The 23,686-nt window shown below is 37.5% G+C and overlaps 1 protein-coding gene and 2 pseudogenes across 1 annotated transcript; 2 read left to right on the top strand and 1 right to left on the bottom strand.

Moving 5' to 3' along the window:
- Nucleotides 1–99: 99 nt before the first annotated feature.
- Nucleotides 100–5,276, bottom strand: LOC120122936 (S-adenosylmethionine carrier 1, chloroplastic/mitochondrial). Its single transcript, XM_039141973.1, has 13 exons — nt 5,187–5,276; nt 4,886–4,989; nt 4,693–4,800; nt 3,887–3,973; nt 3,135–3,207; nt 2,688–2,778; nt 2,387–2,440; nt 2,198–2,293; nt 1,852–1,941; nt 942–993; nt 614–675; nt 439–519; nt 100–332 (listed from the first exon to the last, which is right to left on the bottom strand). Exons 2-13 carry the CDS (start codon nt 4,938–4,940, stop codon nt 207–209), a joined length of 975 nt encoding a protein of 324 aa, XP_038997904.1. The 5' UTR covers nt 4,941–4,989; nt 5,187–5,276; the 3' UTR covers nt 100–206.
- A 4,385-nt stretch (nt 5,277–9,661) lies between these two features.
- On the top strand, nt 9,662–11,272 carry LOC120122962 (annotated as a pseudogene).
- Nucleotides 11,273–21,334: 10,062 nt separating this feature from the next.
- The window catches only part of LOC120123100, a 30,445-nt pseudogene continuing 28,093 nt past the window's right edge, over nt 21,335–23,686 (top strand).

The following is a 23,686-nucleotide window of genomic DNA, read 5'->3' on the forward strand; positions in this document are numbered from 1 at the left end:
TGCTTAATGTAGAAACGTGCATTTATAAAATTGATCAGAGAGTTAGCAGAAAAAGGTAGAGAATAATTACCTATATTACCAAATGGGAGGTAAAGTTCATAAATAATATTTCTTCATTAAAATTTTCCCCTTCTAATATTTGATCGTGAATTGTAGAAAGGTAAAGAAACTTAAAATTCAGAAAACCTTGGACGCAGTCCAAGGACTTAATCATGTTTTGATTCCTGACGGGGTTTGGGGCGCCTCTCCGCAAGCAGTCGTTTTGTGCTCTCGAGGACACCAAAAAAGATTGAACCACCGATACCGATCCACAACACCCTTGGCTGAATGCCCTGCAGCATACATGTGTAAAATTATGCATGTATGCACAAATTTATCCTTGAAATGCTAGTATTTTCCAATACACGTGGATGTAGATTCCTCGGGAGAAACTCCTACCTTAAGAAGAGCAGAAGACCCTTCCTCCCTAATAATAGTTTGAACACAATCAAAGACCCCCCTATACTGGTTTGCTGATCCCTATGAAACCCACAAACCAGAAACTCAAATATTATTATCGCTGATAATTATAAACCAGAAGAATATATAAATATCTTCAAGAAAAATATTATACCTGAACCATTAACCTCGTTTTAATAACATCCAGGGGAGTTGTTATTGCTCCAGTTAATGCACCTACAACAAGATCAAATTAAGCATGCAAGGCATTTGATTCAATCATCAGTCTATGTTACTCGAGACTCAGAAGAAGAGGTCAGATATGTTTGACATATGCTCAGTTTTTCTCTAATGTTTCTTCATATATTTGGATAACCACTCTTGTGCCGGCATCAAAAAATTTATTGGACATAGGTCCGAGATGGGTACTTTAGGAAAGAAGAGTCTCATAATATAAACCATGATATCGGACTACTGGGTACATTACAAAGTAATCATAATACCAGCAAATGCACCAATAATCGCATTCTCAGGATCATTTAAATCTCTTCGAGCCTGCAAAACAGAAAGAAAACCACTAAATTTATGAAGAATGCAATATAATGTTTATCCCATCTGATGTGTATGTCCACAGAAATTTTTTTTATGTCGATAGAAACCCTGCATGCATGACAATAGCAGGACTTCTTGTCACTGTAAATCCGTAGATAGCTAAATGTCCATTCAGCACATGCGACACATGCATGTATATATATAGATGCTTTCCTCTCTAATATTTCAATGGCAAACCAATTTCACAAGTTTTATCCATGTCATTGATCTGTCTTTCCTTTTTAATAAACTCAAATAAAAATAGTGTTCTTTGCCTATGAATCTATAGGTGAGCAAAATTATATAGCCAAATAAACTTAAACAACCTCCACTGGGCTTTCACTTGTAGTATTTATTGAATACCTTGTAATGAAAGTTTTAATTTCTATACCATATTCCTTCTGATATCACTTTTGCTTAAATTTTATGGCCAAGTTTTTCCTAAACATCCAACATAACATATAAAACAACTAGCAGTTTATAGCTTATTGTACCAATGCCCTTAACCTTAACCTTTGTTTATATAATCTATCATAGATGTGAACCAACTTATACACAAAACCACACGCGGGCTTTCAATAAATATGTATCTTGGGAGTTGTCTTTGCTGCAGCTAATTTCTTTAATTCACAAAAAAGGAACTTGTGCACTATAGACGCAGGATGCACTAAAATACATCATATAGAGTTTGCTTTTGAATACCATAGTTTGCAAGACAGAACAAGGGGCAAAGACAATCAAGTAATTAGAGTAAGCCAAATCTATCAATTTAATGTGCCACACTAACCATAAATGGAAAAGATCACGTAGATAAGAGCTTACCGCTGCCTTGTAACCAATTCTAAGTTGTTCGTAGATGCAGAATTGAATGGCATCAAATGGCAAATCTCGTAATAAAAAAGATCCGTAACCCTACAACTTACAAGCAAAGGTAAGGTAAAGTAAAAAACAATTCACAACTCACAATAGCTGAGGATTTTCATTCATCAAATAGCAACAGGCTAATTCTCTCATCTTTTCAAAAGAAAAAGGTCTCTAGCCTATCTGGGACTGAAACAAGATTAGATGCCTAAATTTGACAATCCAAAATAATATCAAAAAAGAAAAAGACTAGGTGTTTGCAAATCCAATATGATAGGAGGAAGAGAAAAGTGAGGATATCCCATACCGCATAGAGACCCTTAAATCCCTCCTTTGATGCAATAACACGAACAGCATTAGATGCAGAAGTAAACTGCCCAGTCTGCATCCTTTGCTTTACAACCTGAGTTGTTAATAAAAACAGAAAACAGAGAAAAGGACTACTACTCAGTTTTCAATAAATTAAAAAGAAAAATGCATGAGCAAAGATATCTACCTCAGTAGGAACACGAATAAGTGAAGCAGCAATTCCTCCTATGGCCCCTGCAGTCTGCGCGGAATTCAACCACATTAATAAGAGACAGTGCAGTCAAAATCTAACTGGACTTTCTCAAGAAAGGTGAGAAATCAAGGAAGTTATTGAAACAAATCATTTAGGTTAAGCAGGATGTTTCAAGTAACCGAAAAAGGTTTATTTGATAGAAGATGTAGACCTTTACAAGGCTATTACCTTGTACTGGATTTATCATGAAATATATCTATACATCAAGAAAGAAGAAATAAAAGAACATACTCACCAAGTGAGCAACGGCACTAAGATTTTCTGGGAGGAGCTTCAATAGTTTCTGTTTTGTAGGTTCATAGACACCGACAAATAAAGCAGAAGCTCTGTGCACAGAAAAGTTATTACCAGAAAATTGAACCCAAAAGAAATAAGAACATATTCAGTATATCATTGAATACATGCAGTAAAAGAATTTCTAAAAAAGTAAAAAAGTCATGTCTGTTACCTGAAAGTATTTTGCAAATTATCCAAAAACATTTCAGCCTACATAAATGTTCTTGGAATAGTTCTACTTTCTTCTTTCGGTTGTCATGCAAAGTTAATTAGAATAGTAAAAGGAGGTAAAAAAGGTAATTGAATTGGAAGAACCATCTTGAAAGAAACTTCAGTTCATTTTACAAAGGCAGTTAAGATGTTAATATGCTTGAGAAATAAAGTTCAGCAATTCAAAGGTACTTACGGCAAGACACCAGCAAGATTACCAGCCAATCCAGAATAAAGCCCCTTCAAAACTATTTTACCTCCACCACGAGCTGCCTAGAGGAAAATAAGGTAAGTATCAGAAAGTTTTGAGCAAAAGGCCAAAGTTAAAATGAAACCAAAGCACTAAATGTACTCTTCTTTAGGTCCTTATCCATATTGAATCAAAGCATATCTGTATCATGATTATGACTCGTTAATTTATTTAGAAACAGATTTACACAAATATTGCACTTGAACCAAATGTAACTCATTTTACAGGAACCAAAACCAGTAAAGATTGGCTAGCAACAAGAATGTAAAAATGCAAAGCAAAAGGATGATCTCTTATCCTAGTACCTCATCTGGTAGGAAAAACCAAAATTGGAAGTAAAATTTGAAGTGCTACAACCAATTTCATCTTTTGTTGGAAGGAAATAGAAGGGATTTACATCTTTACACACACAAGATTAAATCCACTAATTAATAGAAGAAAATGGGTGGGAAGAATCAGCCCACTAAAATGAGTCATTTTCACCCCTAATCAATCTCCTCCTTTTGTATAACCAACAAACTAAAAGAACAAGTTGATTTTTTTTATAAAAAAAATTCCTCCCCTTTCCATCTTAGTCTCCTCTATCCTTCTCCTGTGTAAAGGTCCAGGAAAAGACTTGGACTGTTGGACTAGACATCAGGTGGAAGAAAAATCAGTGACGTCCAACTTAATATTTACTTTAACTACTCAAGAAACACCTGCCTGCAGCCGTGTCTTTATTGTATCAATTGGGTATAAAGCTGTTTCAACCACAACTCCAGCTGTACCTCCAGCTATGATTCCCTCTGCAAAGTATTACAAACAAGTTAGAATACATGAACATAACGGCAAACTGTACTAAACTAGACACACTGGTATAGTCAACGCAGTTTCGGCAAAGAAAAAAAAATGACTGCTGAATCTTGGTTTCTCATGTTTGAAATGACAAGCAAAAGTTTCTTCACAAATCTGGTCCTAGAGAACAATCATTCACTGAGATTTTTTCTCCTTACCACCCAAAACTGGGCCTTTTGTTTATTGCTAACATATAGAAACATTGGTGATAAAAAAGTGTCCTTTTTTAGTTCGAACATCAATTTTGATTACCCAAATCTTTCAATGCTGGAATGAAACCTAATCACCATATGAGAAACAAGGGGATGCTCTGAAATGAAGTTCAAATAGCTTATCAAGTAAAATTGCTGGAGTCTTGCTCATTAAAGTAAATATGGACATGACATAGCTGATCATGATATGACTTTTAATGCTAATTATCGCCATATAAGCAAGGAGTTAACACTTGCATATTCAAGAGGAGGACCTAACAAAATAATTAGAAAAAACTTGTAAATCATTCACTTGTAAGTTAACTAACTCTTTTTAGCAGCTGAATTCATCTTGTAGTTCCAACAGTTTTTCTTCCTTTCCTCTTTTGTGTTGTTGTAGTTATTAAAAAATCAATGTACCCAATTTCAATGATAGTCTGTTTTTCAATGTGGGAGTTGAGATATTTTTTTATACATACCAAACAAAATACGTAGGAAATCAAAAGGCTTTTCGTCTTCCAAGCTGACTGATGCAAAGCACTTCTTTGTTTGCAGCTGTAAGTTTTGAATCTTCCTATTTGATACATCTACAAAACCACACCAACTGTTCAAACAATAAAAGACAGGTAAAAACCACCAAAAATGTATACGTAATTAAAGTGGGTTAATTACCAGAGCAGACTACATGAGAGCTCTTGGAGTCAACAGCCAGTGTGAAGGGACCCATGATTAGATGACCAAACCAAACACCTCTCTCAGCTTCCGCTATACTCACTGAAGAAGAATTTACCAAGAGATTCAATAAAACATACGAAAATGTAGAAGAAAAATTAAACACTCTGAAAATGATTTCAGCCACAAAATAGAGCGTAAAGAAAAAGAAAATCAAATGGGTTGCTTCAATTCGAACTTTTTTTTTAACTTATTTTGATGAACATAAAATCGAGACATAGTTAAGGGAATAAAGTACCCGCTTTGGGAGACTGGCAATGGTCCGTTTGGCAGATTACAATACAAAGAGAAGGAGATAGGAAAATTCTTGTCTACTTGTTCCGTTTGTATCATTTTAATTTTGTTTAATATAAAAATAAATGTTTAAATTATATTTTTTTATTTAGATACTTAAATTATTTTTCGATCAATTTAGATATTTAATATTATAAATGTTATCATTTTAAATGTTTCAATCGTAATGAAGTTAAATTCTTTTTTATTAAGGGATATATGTCACGTTATGATAATTTAAAAAAATTTATTTAAAATAAAATCTAAAAATATAATTTAAAAAATCAAAATTTCCAAAAATCTTTAAAAAAAACTTCAAACTTTGAAAATCTTTATTATAATCCCTAATCTATGTCGGTCACATTGTTTATCGCCGTTACATCAATCGAACCTCCATCTAATCAAACCTCCATAAACAACTCAGTCCCGTCACTAACCTTCAAAATCATTCCAACAAAACTTATCCGTTTCAAAATATTATATTTTGTGTTGTAAGCATGGTTCCATCCCAATCTTTAAAATATTTTAAAAAATATTTTTTAAATATAATAATTAATTTTAAGTTATTTAAAAAAACTTCTTTAAAATTATCAAATTACGTTATGTGTCACTTTAATGAGATTTTTTTACGATTGTCACAGTCAGGGTACTTAAAATGATATTGTTTATAAATTAGGCATCTTAATTGGTTGAAAAATAGTTTAAGCAACTAAATGAGAAAAACAATATAATTTGGATACTTACTTTTATATTAATCCTTAATTTTTATGAATTGAATATAGGGTAAACTACCTATCTAGTCAATCACTAATATTTTTTTTTTACTTTTTTACTTTTTTTAGGTAAGAGTGTAACATCCTAAACTATGGGTTAGTGACTATATCGTAAATTTTTCAGAATTTGGTGATTAAAGTGAAAAAGTTGAAAGGTTCAATGATTTATTTGAAAGTATTTCCTGAAAATTTTTAGTAATTATCAAAGGAAATAAATGGCAAAATGGTCATTGAACAAATAAAAGAATAAAATAATATTTGGGGTTGTCTTATAACCCACGTGGAAGAGAAATGTGGGAAACAAATGTTTCCAAACATTTCTCTCATCTTCTTCTCCTTCTTCACCGTGGAAGCTAAGCAAAGGTAAGTTTTCGGTTTAGCTAATTATTTGTTAATTTTAAGATTGGGTTATGATCATTAGATGATAACTAAGCTTAAAGAAAGCTTAAGTTATCTTAAAATCAAAAGATAAATGAGTTAAGAGAGATTAAAGATTTTAAGTTATCGAGTGAAATCTTGAAATAGAGTTGATAAGTTGAATTTGAAGTTAAATTTGACTTGTCATCAGCTTAATTAAGAAGTATTAAGTGTTAGAATTGGATTTGAAACATGTTGAATATTTGGTATGATTTTTGAAGTTCATAAAGAGGAGAAGATTTTGAGGTTTAAGATGTGATAAATGAGTAGAGATTAGTTTAAGTATGTATATTTGAGTTAAGAATATGAAAGGGGATGAAACATGAGGAATTGAAGTGGAAATAGTAAATTTTCATAGTTGAACAGTGATTTCTGGCTTGAACGAAAAATTCCATATTACGCAGAGAGAACATATACCCCCTTGGGGGTATCGATTCCCCCCTAAAGGAAAAATGGAATTTTTGGTTCATTGAACCAACTTAAGTTATTAACATCAAGTTTAAGGTTTAGGCTTTTGACAATTATTTTGAAAATTATATTTATGTAGATATTGAGCCTAAACAAGTTAAGGAATAATCAAAGAATTAGGATCGAATCAAAGCAAAGCTAACGTGAGTGCAATTTAATTGTACTTATGCTATCGAAAAACATTGGCTTGCGATGAGCCAGTGACGGAGTTACTATGGTAAGAAGTGACTCCTAAAATGTTATATGATTGATATGATTCTTATGAATGCATTTTAGTTTATAGGATTATAAGGAATTGGACTTGTGATAAGTCTATTTACAATAGTTATAGTGTATGGAGTATTGATTATAAGGATGTGAATGACATGAAATGTGTGTATACTTGATTATATGAACTGATATGTGCTATGTGATTTATGTGATATGCCATATATGAAAAAAAGATTATTCAAAGTATATGTGACATATATATATGAACATATGTGAACAAGATATGACATACGTACATGAATAAATGAGAAATGATATAACCATATAAAATGATCTACATGATCACATGTAATACGTGATTACATGCACTTGTGATACATGTTAAATGATATGATATAGATGTTTACACATACATGTGGAATGTGACAGAAGAGAAAGAACAAGATATATGAAATGAACAAATGATAATGCCCATGTTATATGATACGAGAGCTATAGGTGCAGTTGGCATGCCAAGAGTCGAGGGTTTCATAGGTCCTTCGGGATAATACAGTGGTCCTTCGGGACAAATTTCATATGCCACTCAGTGGGACATATACGAGCTGTGGTGACAACATTAGTGCACAACCTCAATGTACTCACATACCTTCAGTTCTCAATAGTGTACATGGGCTAACAAAGAAATTTAATAAGTATATTGAATATGAAATTAGTATAAGGGTGTTAAATTATAAGAATTAATGATAATGAATGTGAAATGTTAAATGTGTTGAAAATGATATACGTGTTCCATGATCTGTATAAAAATATTTAGTATATGTTATATGATAAAAAGAATTAGCGACCTGTGTACATGGATTAATAAGAGATAATAGCAAATACACTATCTGTGATATGTATATTTGGTAATATGAAATATGTTATAGAAATTACATGATGATATGTTTATTCCTGGGTATAGTGATATATGTGTTATATGATGAATATATGGTAAGTAAAAGTGATTAATGATAGTATTTGTACATGTATGTCGTTTGTTTATATGAAATGGTATATGATTATATTATATGTTTTATATGCCTCACTAAGTCATCGACTTAGCGTATGATTGTTTAACACGTAGGTTTGGAAAGCGAAAAGAGAAGTAAAGAGGAACGAGACAGGTCAGTTCTCCTTACCGAAGATCAGATAAGAAATGTAGATCGAATTAAATGTATTTTGTTAGAAAGAATTTAGTTGGCATGTAATAAAAAGGATTTTTATTATATACGCTCTGATCGAGTTTTGGAAATGTTTTAAACGTATATATGTAAATGGTAAATGTATAATGATGAAACCTTGGATTTTTATGAATTTATACGTATTTTACGGAAGTATTGTAGCAGTATTGTAGCAGGGGAATCGATTCCCCTCTGACATTCTAAAAAATTTTAACATTTAGGTACTGTTCATAAATACGTTTTGACTTGAATTTTTATACTGAAACATGATTTAATAGAATATTGTGGTATTTTCTTAAAAAGAGTTCAAATGTTTTGATATTTTAAAAGAATAAAGGTTTTGAAATGTCAATGTGACATCTCGGAGTCGTATCTGGATCGGATACGGGTTGGGGTGTTACAGAGTGACTAAACATGTTTTTTAAATAATCGGATATGATTACAAAATAATATTTATGTAGAATGATTAGACATGTTTGATTGTTTTAATATCATTAAAATTCATATTTAACTTATATTACATTACCAATATAAAATTAATGATTTTGGTTAAAACTATGATTCAAATCTAGAACTTTTAATACTAACAACTAAACATTTAATCATTTGGTTATGCTAAGAACTTGTGAGCATTCCACAAACATTTATATTAATATACATTATTGAAAAAACTAAATTATTTTCAGTTTCATTTGAGATTAAAAATTAATTAAATAATTAGTTTTTTGGGGGAAAGAAACATAGGGTCTTCATTAAAAATCCCTTCATAATATTAAATAATTATTTATATTTTTTATAAATTAATTAAATAATTTATTATATATAAATTAGTAATAAATTAATATTAAACTAGTATTTAATATTTATTTTTTAAAAATTAATATTAAATTATTTTCGACCAGCCTATAAATAAATTTTTGGTGTTAAAGAGCATTCATGGAATGATCATTTTGCAGTGAATTTGGAGTTTAAAAGGGCCACAATGTAATAAAACAATTTATTAGGAGACATATGGCGGGTGATTCAACTTTGGAATACAACTTTATTATCCTGCATGGCCTACATGGAAGAGTATAATTGAATGAATCAACTGATATAGATCCGGGTATTAGACAGTTCGTTATTTGTACAAACTAAAAATAGAGAAGCCAGTTAGCCTCTTAACGAACTCCTTTGTCTTCAGACAAGGAAATAAAAGGACAAAGCACGAAGAAAAATCCCCGACACTCTAAATCGTTGTTCCATCGAAGTTAATTTTGCATCATCAACTTAACAAATTTCTTAAGCAAGCGTAAATTCCAAATCTTTTGGAAGCAGTCAGACCCTGAATCTTAAGATTTATCTGTTCTAAACCTTGAGGAATTTGATTCGAACGCATGGCTCAAGCCATGGCGGCGATATGGGCCACTGTCTTGATCCTGGTTGCAACCGGCGTCGAGGTTGTTGCAGATACCAACGATCTCGGTATGAATTGGGGTATGATGACGTCGCATCCAATACATCCTAAAATAGTGGTTCAACTGCTAAAAGATAATGGCTTTAAAAAGGTTAAGCTTTTCGATTCAGACCCTAGGATGGTGGGGTTTTTGGCTGGAACTGGCATCGAGGTCATGCTTGGGATCCCTAATGATCAGCTTGAATTTTTGTCTGATGACTATGGAAATGCCAAGGATTGGGTCAAAGAAAACTGCACAGTACATCTTCGCAAAGGAGGTGTTAATATCAAGTAAGCTATATGTATATATGCATTCTCCAAGCAACCAAATTTTGATAAAATAGGACTTGTTAATTCAATTAACTCAATTTTTTTTCTTTAACTCGAACGAATACTCACCCTTAACTGCAGGTACGTAGCTGTTGGAAATGAGCCATTTTTGAGTAGTTTCAAAGGGAGATTTACCAAAACGACGCTCCTGGCAATGAAAAACATTCGGAAGGCCTTAAACGAAGCAGGTGTAGGGAAAAAAATCAAAGTAGTGACGCCTCTTAATGCAGATGTTTATGAATCAAAATCAGATAAACCATCCGATGGAGCGTTCCGCAGCGATATAAAGGGTACCATGAACCAGATTGTGCGTTTTTTGAAGGATAATAATGCCCCATTTGTGGTCAACATATATCCTTTCCTTAGTCTCTACTTGAATAGTGCGTTCCCTGCAGATTTTGCCTTCTTTGATGGAGGCCATCCCATTCAGGACAAAAATGTCCAGTACAACAACGTTTTTGAGGCCAACTTTGACACTCTTATTTACGCATTGAAAAACGCTGGCACCCCTAATTTGACGATCATCGTGGGGGAAATCGGGTGGCCGACGGATGGCCACAGTGAAGCGAATAAGGCCAATGCTAAGAAGTTTTACGATGGTCTCTTGAGAGAGTTGGCAACTGACAAGGGAACCCCACTTCGTCCTGGGAAAATGGATGTGTACCTGTTCGGCTTGTTTGACGAGGACACCAAGAGCATCGAACCGGGGGAATTTCGAGAGGCATTGGGGGATATTCGACTTCGACGGGAAACCCAAATTTGAAATGGACATGTCTGGTAAGGGAGCTCACAAGCTATTAGTGGGTGCCAAAGGGGTGAAATACTTGCCTAAACAATGGTGCGTGTTGGCAAGTTATGCCACGGACCAGAACTTGATGAGTGACCAGATCGGTTGGGCTTGCTACGAATCGGACTGCACCGCCCTTCAGCCTGGCGCGTCCTGTTCCAATCTGGACCCTAGGCGTAGGACCTCCTATGCTTTTAACAGTTACTACCAAATGAAGGACCAAGATGAAGACGCATGTGACTTCAAGGGTATAGGCACGGTTGTAACCCAGAATCCTTCCACAAACTCTTGCAAATTCAATACTCAGATAGAGGTTGATGGAGCCACCAGGCTAAGTTTTGCGTATGGAGCCATTGCAGTCCTTATTTCATTAGTTGCCTTTCTCAATTTGTTATAAGTTTGAGACTCAAATTCTGAAGGATATATAACGTAAAAGGGTTTGGTCTACGTAGTAGAATAATGTTAGAGCAGTTCTCTTTTCCAACCTTATTTCTCTTCAATTACAAACTTATATATATATATATATATATATATATATATATGGTAGTCGATCGGTATGCGTTGCGTTTGAGGATTTCTTGTTAATTATTTTATCGAAATTTATATTTGTTCCACATGTTAAGTTTTTTTAACTTATAGAGTTATTAAACAACAACGATTAATTATTTAATTTTTTCAACAAAACTACTATGCATATAATATTAATTAGTCAATCAAACAATATTAAACCAAACCTATCACATTATTAAATGAAATCGAGTCAAAAAATATAATTAAAATCATAAAAAATAATTTGACGAAACTCTTACCTTTAAGTAAAGTAAAAGCCATACTAAGGTGTACTAAGTTTGAGATTTTCATTTTTCTCCCTAATGAAATTGAAAAGCCTATCTGCATCTCTTCATTAGAAAGGCCTGAAAAAGTGTTGCGAAAGACGGCTATCGGATAGAGCAAAATCACAACTGATAATTTGAGAAAATAAAAATGAAGATAAAGAAGACACAAATTTACGTGGAAAACCCCTAAATAATATAGGTAAAACCACGGGCAATGGTAGAAGAATTTCACTATGAGAAAATAGGAATTACAACTTCTCTCGATCCACCAATGAGAAAACAATGATAATTCTCTCTTGATAAAAAAGGAGAAAACAACTCTCAACAAACTCTCTAAATTCTCTCTAGTATTGGAAGAAACTAGAATGCTTTGAGATGATTTTGAAGCTAAATGAGCTAGGGTATTTAGTTGAAGCTTTAAGGACTAATTTGTAAATACCCTAAATTACAATGACTAATTGCATAGTTTTACCATCCAAAAATTTCAACAATTTGGTGGCCAAATTTGACCAATTTTGCCACCCCATTAATGCCACCAAATTGCCACCCATAATGTTGACTAATGATGCAATTTGGTGTGCCAATTTTCAACAATCTCCCACTTGAAGATTTGATTGGAACAAGCATATCTTCACACCATTCTTTCTACCTTGTACCTTTCATGTTGCTTACGTCTCTGACAGGCCACAGGAGGATCGACACCAGGTAAATTTATCAGCGTTGATCGCCTTCGTCATAAAATCTGCTATGTTGTCTTTGGTATGGATCTTCTGCATATCTACTGTCACTTCTTCCACCTTTTCCCGAATGAAATGGTATTGAACTCGTATGTGCTTTGTCCTTGAATGAAATGTTGGATTTCTTGCTAGATGCAAGGTGCTTTGACTGTCACTAAACATAGAGACATACTCTTGATTGTGCCCAAGCTCCTCCAATAGCATCTTCAACCATATTGCTTCTTTACTGGCTTGTGTAGCTGCTACATATTCTGCTTCTGTTGTGGATGTAGCCACAACTGACTGCAATTTTGAAACCCAGCTTACAGCTCCACCAACAACTTTAAAGACATATCATGTAGTAGATTTGCTTTTATCCAAGTCCCCTGCATAGTCAGAATCTACATACCCATTGATTAGTAAGTTTGATCCTCCGTAATATAATGCAACATTTGAGGTCCCTTTGATGTATCTCAGGATCCTCTTTATTGTATTCCAATGCTCTTTTCCTGGATTCGCCATGTACCGACTATTCACTCCCACTGCTTGTGCAATGTCTGGTCTTGTGCATATCATAGCGAACATTAAACTTCCCACTACTGATGCATACGATACTCGAGACATCTCCATCCTCTCTTCTTCACTGCTAGGACTCATACTGGAGGATAAATTTGAAGTTAATAGGAAGAGGGGTAGAAATTGGCTTACAATCTTGCATGCTGAATCGTGATAAGATTTTCTTCAAGTAATTCTTTTGTGAAAGCTAAATCTTCCTATTACTTCTGTCTCGGTGAATTTGCATCCCTAGAATCTTGTTTGCTGATCCCAAGTCCTTCATTTCAAATTCCCTAGCCAGTTGTGCCTTTAATTCTTCAATATGATCTTTGTTGGGTCCTGCAACCAACATGTCATCCACATACAACAGCAAAATAACAAAACCGTTATCACCAGACCTCTTGAAATAAGTACAAGGGTCAGCATTAAGTTTGTTGTATCCAAGGCACATAATGAAGGAATCAAATCTCTTATACCAATACCTCGGCGCCTGCTTTAGACCGTACAGAGATTTGTTCAACCTGCAAACCAAGTTCTTATTTTCTTTTTCTTCAAAACCTTCAGGCTGGAGCATATAAATTTCTTCTTCAAGATTTCCATGAAGAAAAGTTGTTTTAACATCTAGCTGCTCTAGATGTAAGTCCAATGTAGCACACATTGCCAAAACTACTCGAACTGTTGTTAGTCGAACCACATGAGAAAATATTTCATTGAAATCAATACTTTCTTTTTGAGCATATCCTTTGACCACCAGTCTTGCACGATACCTCTCAACTTGATCGTCATCATTTCGCTTGATTTTTAAAACCCATTTGTTACCAATTGGCTTCCTTCCTTGTGGTAGTGGCACAAGGTCCCATGTATTATTTTTATGAAGGGCTTCGATTTCTTCTTGCATTGCCATCATCCACATTGAAGCATCTGAGCTATTTATTGGCTCCTGGTATGTTGATGGCTCACTGTCCTCTGTTAAAAGACAGTATGCAATATTACCTTCTATAACATAATCTGAGTGCCAATTGGGATGTCTTCTCACACGATCTAATTGACGAGTTGTTGGAGCTTCAGAATTCTCTGGTTCTTGTTCATCTTGTGATGGTTCTGCTTCAGAAGAATCTCCTTGTTCAACCTCATTTTCCACATGTATCTGTGTAGTCTCTGACTTTTCAGCGCTATCATCATCTTCTTTTCTTTGTATCTTATCTTCTACAAAGATAACATCCCTGCATATGATCACTTTGCGGGCAGTGAGATCCCACAAGCGATACCCCTTTACTCCATCAGTAGTATACCCCAAGAATTTGCATTTCCTGGATTTTGGATCCAACTTTGAAATTTTTTGGGAGTTGTACATCACGTACACTATACTTCCAAATACATGGAGGTTTGAATAATCAGCTGGTTTTCCAGTCCACATCTCCATTGGTGTCTTCAGCTCTATTGCAGTTGATGGAGCTCGATTCACCAAATAACAGGCGATATTGACTGCTTCTGCCCAGAATGATTTTTCTAGGCCTGCATCCCTCAACATTGCTCTTGTTATTTCTAACAAAGTTCTATTCATCCACTCTGCCACTCCATTTTGTTGAGGAGTGTTCGCTACTGTGAACGGTCTTTTGATGCCTTCTTTCCTGCAAAAGTCATCAAATTCTTCGCTTGTGTATTCTCCTTCATTATCTGTTCTGAAACACTTGATCTTATTTCCAGAATCAAGTTCCACCCGCGCTTTGAAGTTTTTGAAAGTTGAAAACACATCTGACTTCTTCTTAATAGGGTACACCAGCATCTCCTAGAGTAGTCATCAATAAATGAGACAAAGTATTTTGCTCCGCCAAGGGATGTAACTGGTGCTTGCCATACATCAGAGTGAACCAATTCTAGAACACTTTTGCCTCTAGAATTTGATGTGTTCAATTTCAACCGGTGCTGCTTACTTGTTATGCAATGCTCACACAAAGGAAGTGATACATTTGTTAAGCATGGAAGTAGCTTTTTCTCCACAAGGACTTGCATTCCTTGTTCTGACATGTGTCCAAGTTTCTGATGCCATAGCATTGTATAATCTGAACTACATGAGGCAAAAGAGGCTTCTGCTTCTAGCAAAGTTTCTCCCTTCAACATGTACAAGTTTGCTGCTATCTTTTCGCCTTTCAACACCATAAGCGCTCCACGGAATACCTTCATGATTCCTTTCCGTGTTTCAATCTTGCTTGCATTATTATCCAACAATCCGTAGGATAATAAATTTTTCTTCAGGCCTTTCATGTGTCGTACATCTCGAACAACTTTAATTGTTTCATCATACATCTTCAATTTGATGGTTCCCACGCCAATGATCTCTAAGGCATTATCATTGCAACTATGCACAGATCCTCCTGAGACAGGTTCATAATGATGGAACCATTCTCTTCTTGAGGTCATGTGATATGTTGCTCCCGAATCAATGAGCCATATGTCTGCATATCTCTTTCTACCTTCCACGGTGGTTAACGCTTCACAACATAGAGCATCTCCATCATCTGAAGTGTTTGCAGTATTGCCTTGTGGATTGGAGTTTTTATTTAGACTCCAACAATCCTTCTTCAAGTGACCCTTCTTTCCATAGTTGTAACACTTTAAATTCTTGTTTCTCCTCGACTTCGATCTACCATGTTTGTGACTGCTGCTTTGGTCACGTTCCATTGATATCCCTCTCATCGTTGTCAACGCTTCTGCTTGTTGCAGATTTACTTGTCTGTCTTCCTTGTTCTTGAGCCGATTTTCTTCTTGTAGAACAGTAGCTGCAACATCATCGAAGACTAGACTGGTGACATTACTGTTTGTCAAGTTGATGATGAGTTGATCATACGAATCAGGTAGACATTGAAGTAGAAGTTTAGCACGTTCTTGTTCTCCTATTATACATCTTAGGGATGTAAGCTGAGAAAATAAAGTGTTCAACGTGGTTAAGTGCTCCATCACTGAAGTAGATTCTGGCATACATAGAGTATACAATTTCCTCTTAAGGAAAATTTTATTGTGCAACGATGTGGCCTCGTACAATTTGGTGAGATGATCACATATCTCCTTAGCTGTCTTTTTCTCCTCGATGCTTGACAATACTTCATCTGCTAATACTAGATGAAAGTTTACCATAGCATTTCCGTCCATTTTGATCCATTTGCTGTCATTTGTAAAATCCATCGTCCTTTCACTGATAGCCGCTAGACACCCGTCTTTCCTCAGGATGACCTTCATCTTTAATTTCCACAATGAAATATTTCTCCCATTGAACTTTTCAATATCAAATTTCGTTGTCATAGCTTCTTTTACAGATAGCTCCCACTATTTCACTATCGTGAATAGTTCTCTGGAACCTTCAAAGAATGGGTAATACCTTCTTACTTTCTTATGTTGGAGGATCCACCTTTTGGTGGCAACCACAAAGACAATAAGCAGATATTACACACTTTAATCTAGCTTTGTTACTAATTGTTGCGAAAGACGACTATCAGATAGAGAAAAATCGCAACTGATAATTTGAGAAAATAAAAATGAAGATAAAGAAGACACAAAATTTATGTAGAAAACCCCTAAATAATATAGGGCAAAAACCACGGGCAACGGTAGAAGAATTTCACTATGAGAAAATAGGAATTACAACTTTTCTCGATCCACCAAGGAGAAAACAATGATAATTCTCTCTTAATAAAAAAGGAGAAAACAACTCTCAATAAACTCTCTAAATTCTCTCTAGTATTGGAAGAAAGCTAGAATGCTTTGGGATGATTTTAAAGCTAAATGAGTTAGGGTATTTATAGTTGAAGCTTTAAGGACTAATTTATAAATATCCTAAATTACAATGACTAATTGCATAGTTTTACCATCCAAAATTTTCAATAATTTGGTGGCCAAATTTGACCAATTTTGCCACCCCATTAATGCCACCAAATTGCCGTCCATAATGTTGACTAATGATGCAATTTGGTGTGCCAATTTTCAACAAAAATAACAAAATGTTTTAGAAGTTTTCCTTTTCCCGGTAAATAAACTAAAGTCCAAAAATCTCAAACTATTAGTTTCATTTATCATCGGTTCATCCATGTTTTAGAATTAATCTTTTATTAATTCTATTATCTTCTCAATATCTAATAGCAATTTATTCTTAGGATTTCATTACCTCTATTTCATTTCATTTCATTTCATTTCATTATGTTGAACTCACATATCTTATAGATGACTTCGATGATTTGGTCTGCATGTGCGAAAATTGTGTCGATAAAAAGTATACATCGATGACGGTTAAGATTAGAAATTTTCTTTCAAACAAGTTTCTCCACCGCAAAAACACCAAAATAATAACTTTTTAATTTGAATTGATAATCATTTTTCAATCGTGTTTTTTAATAAAAAATCAACTCTATGACCATTCCATCAAAAACAAACTCCTTCTAGTTAGCGGGTTGTATAGCTTCCTAGATTAGAATTCTACGAATCAAGTATAAATGACGAGTTGTACTATTTAATAATCTACGGACAGGGAGTCGTTCTCTCATCTGGAAGGGCTTATATGGAGTTTGAGATGATATAAAAAGGCTTGTTGTCGAAAATAGGCAATGGAAGATCGACAAACTTCTATATTTAGGTCAATATTCCCATATCCCTGCCTGGCCTCAATTGGTGCAAACTATTGTTGCTTCTTATGTCACACCGAGTGGCCAATGTGATTGGGACAGGTTAAGTGGTATACCTCCTAATATGGTGCTTCTGAAGATTGTTGCCTCATATTTAAATTGCAGTTGCAGTAGTATTTTTAGTTGTGTTGTATTTATTGCGATTGTGACAATAATGATCGTTATTATGATCATTACAAGTATTGCGGTCGTTCAATAATGATTTTTAATAGTACCTTTACAGTTATATGACGACTGTTACTGTGATAACACACCGTTATTTAAATTTGTGGTTGTAAGTACTAGACGTCTAGGATGTTCTGGGGTGTGTTGCATAGAAGCTTCCGCCTAGTGGAGGAGATGGTTAGTTTGGAGGGGTAAGAAACGGTCTATGGCTAGGAAAACAAGTAAACAACATCATAGTTTTGTGCATTGGCAGTGCCAATCAAAGGGGGTGGTGTAAGGTTAGTCCAAATGGAGCTGTTCGAATCTCGGATGGTGTAGCGACGGTTGGAGAACTGACACGATATTGGCAAGCTACTGAGTGGTCAGTTTTACAATAAATGTTGGTATTTGTTCAGCTTTTTAAGCTCAACTGTGGGACTTTATATGATGGCTTGATGCATGTGTCACGGACCAAAGCCCACCACCGAGGTTAGCCCACGAGAAGTAGCCCAAATAGGGGTTTGGACCTTCTAAAAGCCACAAAGACTTAGGTGGCATTTAAATTTGTATAGATAATGCCCACTTGTTTTTTGTAGGTAAAAATTAATCTCGACCATCGATGTAATTAGATCTTAGCCATTCATTGAGGGGAGCTTTAGCTATAAATAGAGGCCTCCCCTCCTCATTTGTACTCACTCCTTCACTTTGAGAAATCATAAGAGCATTCTTCTCTCAAAGATTTCTTATTTTTCTTTTTGTGCTAGTTCTCTTGTCTAGCTTCCGTCGAGATCTTAAGCATCCTTGCTTGGGATATTTTCAGGCTTACTTAGCCGCAATCACTAAGAAGGCGACTAAGGCTGCACGTTCCGAGGCATCAAAGTTCTAAGGGCGTGACAAGTGGTATCAGAGCCAGGTTCTACGAGAAATGGCACACCACAACCAAGACGAGGTCCCCACAAGCGAAGTGATGGAGACTCGCGCTGCCGTGGCAAAGAAACGAGGGAGCTCGAAGGATATCGTGGCCTCGTTCGAGCAAAGGGTCAACAGGTTGGAAGACTGATATAATGAAGTCCAAAAGACTCAAGACTCGGTTGAATCTCGCTTGGAGAGTCTGGAGTCTGTGGATAATGTACTTCGCGTAGAAACTCAGACGCTCGTCAACAGTATGGCAGAGACAACAGATGAGCGTACCCGAGGCCTCGAGAGCATGTACTTAGCTATGAGGGTCGAAATAATGCAAGAGGTAAAGGAGCTCAAGAGCGAGTTGTTTGTCTACAAGGCTGCAGTGTTGAATGGAGTTACTGGGGAGGCGCAAACACCAAGACCCAGGATCGACGTCCCTAAGCCAAAGGAGTATAAGGGGAGTCGAAATGGCCAAGATGTAGAGAGAATTTCATTTGGGGTATGGAGCAATTCTTCCATGGCATGGGTATCGGGGATGATACCACTAAGGTAAATGTTGTTTCCAATTATCTTAACGATGTTGCTATGTTATGGTGGCGTCGTAGGTGTTCCGAGAGTACAAATCCAATAGGAACGTGGGAAGAGTTTGTGGGAGAACTCAAGGAGCATGTCAAAATTGAAGCAATTGAAGCACGATCGTTCCATCTTGGAGTATGTCAAAAACTTCACGGAGATCAAGATGCAAATCCCGGACTTGGGCGAGTTAGAAGGGTACTTTGCATTCATGGATGGTCTACAACGTTGGGCCAACATGGAGATCCAGAGGAGGTGAGTGACCGACCTATCTAAGGCATTGGATACAACCGAGACCATTGCCCCGTTTGAAGTAAGAAAGACCGACTCTCTCCAATCCAAGCCGAAACCCAAAGGTAATAGTGGGGGAGAGAAGGCCAAAGGAAGCTTCCATAAGACAACAGGAGGTAATGGGAGGCAACACGACTGACCGAAAAAGCTCACCAATCCTTGGGAGAAGAAAGGTGAACTATCTTGCTTCAATTGTAGAGGAAATCACATGAAGCGAGATTGTCCTCAACTTGTGAAAGTTGATGCCATCAAGGAGAACGATGGGGTGGAGAGTGAGACTCTCAAGCTTGGCTCCATCCTTAGCACCATGGAGGTCAAGAAAGGCCGCAAGAAGAAGGGATTGATGTACATAGACATCACTGTCGCAAGCCAAAAGATGAGTGCACTGGTGGACACAGGTGCCTCAGAATTGTTCATGTCCGAACAAATTGCCAAGAGACTTGGCCTTTATGTGGAGAAGGCAACGGGATTCATCAAAATCGTGAATGCCGAAGAAGTTCCAATTGCGGGGGTCGCAAAGGGAATCGAGCTAACCGTCGGAGGTTGGTCCGGAAAGGAAGCCATCAAGGTAATCCCTCTCGATGACTTCGACTTTGTTCTTGGGTTAAGTTTTTTGGATCGAATAAATGCTTTCCCAGTGCCTGTTGCCGATTGCTTGTGCATCCTGGATCCAAAGCAACAATGCATTGTTCCAGTGAGCCGAGGGCCTAAAATCGAGGCCAAGATGTTGTCCGCAATCCAATTCTCAAAGGGGGTGCACAAGGAGGAACCCACCTTTGTGGCTTCATTGGTGGGAACTGAACCCACAATGACCGAGAAAGTCCCAAGAGAAGTGGGACAAGTATTGGCGGAGTTTAGAGATGTAATGCCAACTGAGCTACCAAAGCATTTGCCACCGAAGAGAGAAGTGGACCACAAGATCGAGCTTGTGCCAAATGCGGAGCCACCCACTAAAGCATCATACCGAATGGCCCCACCGGAGTTAGAGGAGCTTCGCAAACAAATGAAAGAGCTCCTAGATGCTGGATACATCCGACCATCAAAGGCTCCCTTTGGTGCACCAGTGTTATTCCAAAGGAAGCATGACGGCTCACTCAGAATGTGCATCGACTATCGAGCTTTGAATAAGCTCACCGTGAAGAACAAGTACCTGATCCCATTGATTACCGACTTGTTCGATCAACTTGGTGGTGCAAGGTGGTTCACCAAGTTAGATTTACGGTCCGGATACTACCAAGTTCAGATAGCAGAAGGTGATGAACCAAAGACTGCTTGCGTGACACGCTATGGTTCATATGAGTTCCTTGTGATGCCCTTCGATCTCACCAATGCCCCTGTAACCTTTTGCACGTTAATGAACAAGGTACTACAACCCTGTCTTGATCGTTTTATTGTAGTTTACCTTGATGACATCGTTGTGTATAATAAGACCTTGGAAGAACACGTTGAACACTTGAGAAGGGTGTTCCAAGTCTTACGAGAGAACAAGCTTTATGTCAAGGAGGAAAAATGCTCGTTTGCGCAAAAGGAAGTACCATTCCTAGGCCATATTGTTGGAAGAGGTAAGCTCCAGATGAACAAAGACAAGATCCGGGCGATTGATGAGTGGAAGCCACCCACCAAGGTAACTGAATTACGAGCATTCTTGGGACTAGCCAACTACTACCGACGGTTCGTAAAAGGATATTCAAAGATTGCCACACCTTGACCGAGCTACTAAAAAAGGACAAGGTGTGGGAATAGAGCACGATATGCCACGACGCTTTTGAAAAGCTCAAGGAGGCCATGGTGAATGAGCCCGTATTGGTGTTGCCAGACTACACCAAGCCTTTTGTAGTCTTCATTGATGCATCTGATGTTGCCATTGGTGGAGTCCTCATGCAAGAGGGACATCCGGTTGCATACGAGAGCCGGAAGCTCAACGAGACCGAGAGGAGATACTCGGTTCATGAGAAAGAGATTACAACAATTGTACACTGCTTGCGCACATTACGATACTACTTGCTTGGGTCCAAGTTCGTGGTGTTCATGGACAATGTTGCCAACAGTTACTTCCTCACCCAGAAGAAGTTGTCTCCCAAACAAGCTCGTTGGCAAGAGTTTCTTGCCGAGTTTGACTTTTCCTTGGAGTACAAGCAAGGGAAAGTGAATTGTGTTGCAGATGGCTTAAGCCGGAGGTATGCCATCGAAACTGTGGAAGATACTCTCCTCGAGAGGATCAAAGAAGGATTACCCCATGATCTTGTGGCCGAACGAATCATTGAGGGAGCCAAGGAGGGGCGAACCCAGGAGTTTTGGCTCGAAGGAGAATTAGTTTACCACCGAGGCCATCGTCTCTTTGTACCTCAATATGGGAAGTTACGCAAGGAGCTCATGAAGGAATGCCATGATTCCAAGTGGGCGAGATATCCGGGAGTTGATCGAACATTGGCATTACTCTCGGAGCAATATTATTGGCCGCACATGGCTGAAGATGTGCAGACATATGTGAAGACTTGTCTTGTATGCCAACAAGACAAAATCAAGGCGAAGAAGCCGACGGGACTGCTACAACCGTTGCCCATTCCTGAGCGCCCATGGGAGAGTATTTCCATGGATTTTATAATTGGTTTGCCCAAAACTGATGGACTTTCAAGTATAATAGTTGTGGTTGACAGGTTTTCGAAGTATGCGACATTCATACCTGCGTCTAAGGTGTGTCCAGCTGTAGAGGCCACTCGACTTTTCCTTGAGCACGTTGTGAAGTATTAGGGAATGCCGAAAACCATCATTAGTGACAGGGACACGCGGTTCACAGGGAGGTTCTGGACAGAGTTGTTCAAACTGATGGGATCAAGCTTGAACTTTTCTACCGCAATTCATCCACAAATCGATGGGCAAACTGAGTGAGTGAATGCTCTGTTAGAGATCTATCTTAGGCACTACGTGAGTGCCAACCAACGAGATTGGCCAAAGCTGTTGGATGTGGCTCAATTTTTCTACAATTTACAACGGAGCGAGGCAACCAACCAAAGTCAGTTCGAGATCGTGACCGGGCAACAACCGTTGACACCCAACACGGTTGTTACCAAATATGAGGGGCCCAATCCATCAGCACACAACATTGCCAAGGAGTGGCACGAGCAACACGACTTAGCCTGAGCTTGTTTGCACAAGGCTGGAAAACTGACCAAGAAGTGGGCAGACCGAAAACGAAGGGACGTGAACTTTGAAGTTGGCAACCTTGTCCTTGCAAAGTTGGCCAATGTTTTGCGCCATGCGGATGTGCACAAGGGGCTTGTGCAAAGATACGAAGGTCCATTCGAATCGTGAAGCGGGTAGGCACCATGACCTACAAATTGGAATTGCCTCTAACCATCCGAGCGTATCCCGTTATCCATGTTAGCCTGCTCAAGCCGTACCATCAGGATACCGAGGATCCAGATAGAGGCAAGTCGCACCGAGCGCCAGTCGGAGTAGCAGTCTCATATGACAAGGAGATCTAAGACATACAAGCGGAGAGGGTTATTCGACGGCCAGGACACCGCCCGAGGCATGAGTACTTTGTCCTGTGGAAGGGGCAACCCGAGTGCGAAGGGAGTTGGGAACATGCCGAAAGACTTTGGCAATTCAAAAACAGAATAGACCAATCATGCCAAACGAGTGAAGAGGGCGCCACCAGAACCAGTGGGGGAGAATGTCACGGACCAAAGCCCACCACCGAGGTTAGCCCATGAGAAGTAGCCCAAATGGGGGTTTGGACCTTCTAGAAGCCACAAAGACTTAGGTGGCATTTAAAATTTGTATATAATGCCCACTTGTTTTTGGGGTAAAGATTAATCTCGACGCCGATATAATTAGATCTTAGCCGTTCATTGAGGGAAACTTTAGCTATAAATAGAGGCCTCCCCTCCTCATTTGTACTCACTCCTTCACTTTGAGAAATCATAAGAGCATTCTTCTCTCAAAGCTTTCTTATCTTCCTTTTTGTGCTAGTTCTCTTGTCTAGCTTCCGTCGAGATCTTAAGCATCCTTGCTTGGGATATTTTCAGGCTTACTTAGCCGCAATCACTAAGAAGGCGACTAAGGTCGCACGTTCCGAGGCGTCGAAGTTCCAAGGGCGTGACACATGCATGCTAGGCAGATGTGGATTCAAAG

Source organism: Hibiscus syriacus, unplaced genomic scaffold (assembly GCF_006381635.1).
Source record: "Hibiscus syriacus cultivar Baekdansim isolate YM2019G1 unplaced genomic scaffold, ASM638163v2 tig00110388_pilon, whole genome shotgun sequence".
Taxonomy (NCBI): Eukaryota; Viridiplantae; Streptophyta; class Magnoliopsida; order Malvales; family Malvaceae; genus Hibiscus; species Hibiscus syriacus.